General features: G+C 43.1%; 1 protein-coding gene across 1 annotated transcript; it reads left to right on the top strand.

Moving 5' to 3' along the window:
- The first annotated feature begins 4,631 nt into the window (after window positions 1-4,631).
- On the top strand, window positions 4,632-5,528 carry LOC114114621 (olfactory receptor 9A4-like). Its single transcript, XM_027969126.1, has one exon. It carries the CDS (start codon window positions 4,632-4,634, stop codon window positions 5,526-5,528), a length of 897 nt encoding a protein of 298 aa, XP_027824927.1.
- Window positions 5,529-6,161: the final 633 nt, after the last annotated feature.

Raw genomic sequence — 6,161 nt, forward strand, 5'->3', positions numbered from 1 at the left:
ACATATTGCTGGATTTGAATTTTTAATATTTTTATTAAGGAATTTTGCTTCGATGTTCCTGAGGAATATTGGTTTGTGGTTTACTTTCCTGCGATGCCTTTAGTATCAAAATAATTCTCGCTTGATAAGAAGAATGGGGTAGTGTTCTCTTTTCCTCATTTTTGCTAGAAGATATTGTGTTGGGTTCGTGTTATTTCTTCCATAAATGTTTGATAGAATTCACCAGTAAACCCATCTGAACTTGTAGTTGTCTATGTGGGAAGGTTTTTAAGTAAGAATTCATTCATTTAACAAATTGTGGGATCAGTTGTTCAATTTCATTTTAGTTAGTTATAGTAATTTTTATTGAAAGAAAAGATTTTCCATGGATTACCAATTGATTTTTCTTTTGAGATATTTTTGTTGCCTTCAATTTAAAATTAAAATGAAATTTTGATTATCCCTTTGGTTGGTTGTGGGCCAGGAAATCAACAATCACATATCATAGTGGTGTGAAAAACAATCCAGAATCTATAGAGTGTAAATGGTCCCAATGGAAAGAAATAGTTTAAATATATCTAACTTTTGAACTAAAAATTTCAGCTCTATGGATTTGCTCCATATAAAACATTTGCATAGACATATAAATGTCTAACTATTTATAACATCAATTTTCATAAGAAAATGAGAAAAAAACCCAAAGAGTTAGTTATTAATAGAGGGCTTGCTAATAAGGACATGAATAAAATGATACACTGTGTAAACACAGTATGGCAACATGGTTTGATATGGGAGAGACTCTTTTGTATGTTGTTAGGTGAGAGAGTAATGGGGTGGCAAAGATTCGGATACTACTTAGCAACTGAACACAACAATAAAAGTTGTGAAACAGATTTTCACAGCATTTTCTTCCAAAGAAAATGTAGATGCCTGCTTAGGAAATTTTTCCGAGATTATATGGCAATTGGGTTGGGATCAGACAGTTTGAGGAATGGAAGGAATATTATTCTCAAATTACACTCTTCCATACCAGCTGACATTCTTGGATTTAAAGGTGTGTTTAAACTTGAATCCAAATATATACGTAAATATTTTGTAAGTCTCACATGTGTGTCTCAATCTAGCACCAATCAGATTTTCACTTTAAATTTTGTCAGTCGTTCCAGGTTGTAAAAATGACTATCTCCATTAGGCTGTCCCTAGGCTCTTCCTACATAGAAGTGCAGAGCTGGTGGTTAGGGACATGCCATGGAGATAAACGTGTGCAAGCACCTTGCCTGAGTGCTAATAGGCGCACATGTATGAGAATAGTGGACACCTGAGAAATTAAAAGCCGCTTACTCCTTGGAAGGAAAGGTATGACCAACCTAGATAGCATATTGAAAAGCAGAGACATTACTTTGCCAACAAAGGTCCGTCTAGTCAAGGCTATGGTTTTTCCAGTGGTCATGTATGGATGCAAGAGTTGGAATGTGAAGAAAGCTGAGTGCCGAAGAACTGATGCTTTTGAACTGCGGCCATGGAGAAGACTCTTGAGAGTTCCTTGGACTGCAAGGAGATCCAACCAGTCCATTCTGAAGGAGATCAGCCCTGGGTGTTCTTTGGAAGGAATGATGCTATAGCTGAAACTCCAGTACTTTGGCCATCTCATGTGAAGAGTTGACTCATTGGAAAAGACTCTGATGCCGGGAGGGCTTGGGGGCAGGAGGAGAAGGGGATGACAGAGGATGAGATGGCTGGATGGCATCACCAACTCAATGGATGTGAGTCTGAGTGAACTCTGGGAGTTGGTGATGGACAGGGAGGCCTGGCGTGCTGCGATTCATGGGGTCACAAAGAGTTGGACATGACTGAGTGACTGATCTGATCTGATCTGAGAGAGTGAAGGAGAAAAGAGTTGGATTTGGGGGTGGAACTTCTTCACGGGATTTTCAGAGGTCTACAGGGTTATTATCAGGAGCGTCTGTATAATGACCCAAGGAGAAATAAGGCTTTGGGGATAGGGGGTTGCTGAAGTTAAGCTTTGAGATTCAAATGCAGGCTTTCCTTAAACATTGGGGTATCTTTTTGAGTCAATCATTGGAGCTTCTTATAGCCGGATGAGGAGGGAGCTGATTTTGACTCCAATTATCTACAAGAATCCTGGGAAGAGCTTAGGACAAGAGCAGAAGGGGTGACCTACTCAGAGTCTGAGACATCTTCTGGGAACCAAGACTTAAGGCCTTTGTGAAGGCAGCCTTGGTATTGAGAAGCCTCCGGTGAGCTTTTAGGTATCCCTATGAACAAAACGGAGAAGGCAATGGCACCCCACCCCAGTACTCTTGCCTAGCAAATCTCATGGACAGAGGATCCTGGCAGGCTGCAGTCCAATGTGGTTGCTAGGAGTCGGACAAGACTGAGTGACTTCACTTTCACTTTTCACTTTCATGCATTGGAGAAGGCAATGGCAACCCACTCCAGTGTTCTTGCTGGAAAATCCTAGGGACAGTGGAGGCTGGTGGGCTGCCGTCTATGGGGTCGCACAGAGTCGGACACGAGAGAAGCGAATTAGCAGCAGCAGCAGCATGAACAAAAAGCTGAAAATATTTCTGAAACGTAATGCTCAGGGATGGGAATGACGAAAAGTTTGTTCTGCTTTCCCCAGACTGGATGCCCTAATCTGGGCTAATTAAGAGCAGGGTCCTCAGAGACTAAGCCCCCTTGGGAAAGAGGGAAGTGGGAAAGAAGAGAGAGAGAGACCCTTACCTCCCCACAACACTGTTATTTCTGGACATTTTTCCTAACTCCTCCCTGAGGACAGTTTCCTTCTTCACCATGCATGGAGGTAGCACCAAGCAGCTCTGACCCCTGTGTTCAGCTCAGCAGTAGCCAGACAGGAGTAGCCCTGCCCGAGCCCCAGAGAGCATCAGAAGTGGCAGAGGAGCCCGTGCATCCAGGTGAGTGTCTTCTCAGGGTTTCCCTGTACAAAGGAAAGTGTCAGAGAGGGTGAGGATGGGGAGTTCTGGCTTGGCTGCCTTCTAGAGGAAGACGCTGAGAGTCTTGAGGCTGGGCCGGGGAGCAGCTGCAGAGTGGACAGCAGAGTCAGCTCTTCTCTGACCCGGTGCTGCTGCAGGGGCAGCTCCTGATGTTGGTCGGCAGGCTCCTCTCTCATGTTTCTTCATCTAGTGGTTGTTATGGAAAACTGGGGAAAAGCAGACCCCTGAGATCTCCCAATGGTTCTGCCTTTGAAGCCTGGATTCCCATCAGTGAAAGATTTACAGAGGTATTGGGGAAGTCTCAGGAAGGAATGAGAGGAAGGAAAAAGAGTCATGTGAGGAGCAAAGGCAATCCGAAAACAGTAGGACCTCAGAGCTGTGGCCTTACTACCTGACCAGGACCATGTGGTATTCAGTCATAAAGACTGTGTCCATTCAGTCATCATTTGTCAAAAATTTTCAGCATTTCTTTGGCTCCAGAATGTTTATATATATATAGATATATAGATATATAGATATAGATATAGATATAGATTAGATATAGATATATACACAGAGGATATTCCTTGCCTCTTTGGAGTTTACCTTTCAGTATCAAGTTCAACAAAATAAGTGAATTTCCTCTCCTGCTTCCTCGTTTCATCTTTCTTGGCATGATGGAGGAACTGTTTCATATACTTGTTTACGGAATAGCTTCCATTCTCTCCTTGAATCTAAGCACCGCACACAGGGATTTTTAGTTTGCTGTGTTCACTGCAGCGTTTGTTTAATGTTAAATGAAGGAGCGAAGTAAGAAATTGAGTGTATAACATCATGTCAGATGTGCTATGAAGTGCTATGAAGAAAGCTAACGGTGAGAAATGAACAGGTCTTTCAGGTTTTGGGGAAGGTGAATGGAAAGAGTCCTCCTAGGAAATGAAATTAGCATGGTGGGGTAGACAAAGTGAGGGGCAGACATCCAGGCAACCTGAATAACTGAGCACCTTGGACCGAAACTTGTGAAACTCAGGTACCATGTTTCTTTCCTGTCAAGACTTTTGTGGGAGGGGGTGGGAGGATGGTGTAAGAGAAGACTGAATCTGCAAAGGGAAATCATCCTAAGCTCCAGTTTCCATTCGGAATACTGCTGATTTGTAACATAGAGATCTTAAAATCTGGGGAAAGCAGAGATGGTGCTCTGGGACCCACTGCCTCTCTTCTGCTGAACCCTAGGGGATCTCTGTAATACCCACCAGGATGAAGGGTGGGATAAAATTCACTCCTTTGTATATCCTCTGGAATGTCACTATATCATCTATTGCAGGTAAGCTAAGAGGAAAGAACAAACCCTGGATCTAAGGGGCTGACTCAGCATCAAAACCGGCCAATTTTTAAGGTCTTAACCTGTGAGAATGCACAGCTAGAGGGGGAAAAAGACAAGACAGGTGTTCTTCACACAAGTGGAGAGGATGCAGTCTCCATCCATTTCAGGCAGTGAACTTTCAACTGGACCGGAGGTGACAACATTTAGGTCTGACTTTGTGCAGAGCATCCTCATAGGGGCACCTCACCTGGTCCCCTGGTTAGAAATGGTTCCTCATCCTAGGCTGTCCTTCTCTCTTGACAGCAAGACCTTGTGGAGCAGCATTTCTTTTCTTTTGATCTCTAGGTTTCCCAAGGAGCAGAAACAAGGACTGAATGATGAGCAATCATTCAAGTGTCACTGAATTCTGCCTTTTAGGCTTCCTTGGGTCCCAGGAACTCCATCACATTCTTTTTGCTGTATTCTTTCTCTTCTACTCAGTGACAGTAATGGGGAACACCGTCATCATTGTGATTATCTGTGTTGATAAACATCTACATTCCCCCATGTATTTCTTCCTTGCTCATCTCTCTGCCTTGGAAATGCTGACAACATCTGTTATCATCCCCGTGATGCTCTGGGGGTTGTTGCTCCCTGGGATGCAGACAGTATCTCTGGCTGCATGTGTCACCATGCTCTTCCTGTACCTTGCTCTGGGAACCACAGAGTTTGCCCTGTTGGGAGCGATGGCTGTGGACCGTTACGTGGCTGTCTGTAACCCCTTGAGGTACAACACCATTATGAACAGCCGCACCTGCATCTCGGTGGTGATTGGGTCATGGGTGTTTGGGTACCTTTCCGAAATCTGGCCAGTCAATGCCACATTTCAGTTTACCTTCTGCAAATCAAACGTCTTAGACCATTTTTATTGTGACCGAGGTCAGTTGCTCAAGCTGTCCTGTGATGACACTGTTTTCACAGAGTTTGTTCTGTTTTTAATGGCTGTTTTCATTATCATTGGTTCTCTGGGCCCAACAATTGTCTCCTACACATGCATCATCTCCACCATCCTCACGAGCCCCACCGCCTCTGGCCGCAGGAAAGCCTTCTCTATGTGTGCCTCCCACTTCACCTTTGTTGTCATCGGCTATGGCAGCTGCTTGTTCCTTTTTGTGAAACCCAAGCAAACACAGGCAGCCGAGTACAATAAGATAGTCTCCCTGTTGATTTGTGTGTTAACTCCTTTGCTGAACCCTTTCATCTTCACTCTGCGGAATGACAAATTCAAGTAGGTCCTTCGAAACGGAGTGAAACGTGGCTGTCAGCTCCTCAATGATTAACTCTTCTCTTAATTTAGATGGTATGATCTTGACTTTAGATGAGTCAGTTATCTAGTAAATGCTACTCTTAAATTGTCTCCATTATGAAAATAAAATAAAATCTACAACTCCTGATCAGGCCATGGAAGTAGACAAGACATGTAAAAATGAGATCTGGGCTCTACTCACAATATTTGTTTCTATTTGCTTCCCCTGTGAACTCAAGAAAACATATTCTGAGGATGTGGGAACACCTAGAAAAAAGAAAAGCATACATTTCCATAAATTTTCTATTGGACCCATATTGGTTTACAGTTTTCTTGAAAATGAGTTTCCTGGGGGAGTAATGAAATGGGCATGTGAGGGGTGAGATGGATGGATAATGAATTCAAAGGCAGAGATGTGCACTTTGTTCCTCATAAGCTCTTCCTAGTCTTTTCCTATATTTTTGTGAAATCTCTGACAAGATGGCCATAAGTTTTAAAATATCCTGTTTCTCTTTGTCTCTTTGTTTCATATTTTCCTGGACTCCTTGCTACCAATAAGTACATATGATGTTATATCCGTTTTGCCACAGAATGAATCTAGAAGGGTGATATGGAGACG

This window comes from Ovis aries, chromosome 4, assembly GCF_016772045.2.
Source record: "Ovis aries strain OAR_USU_Benz2616 breed Rambouillet chromosome 4, ARS-UI_Ramb_v3.0, whole genome shotgun sequence".
In the NCBI taxonomy this organism is placed as follows: domain Eukaryota; kingdom Metazoa; phylum Chordata; class Mammalia; order Artiodactyla; family Bovidae; genus Ovis; species Ovis aries.

Excerpts from the sequence above, each read along its gene's own strand:
- LOC114114621 (XM_027969126.1), top strand. The coding sequence starts at position 4,632 with ATGATGAGCAATCATTCAAGTGTCACTGAATTCTGCCTTTTAGGCTTC.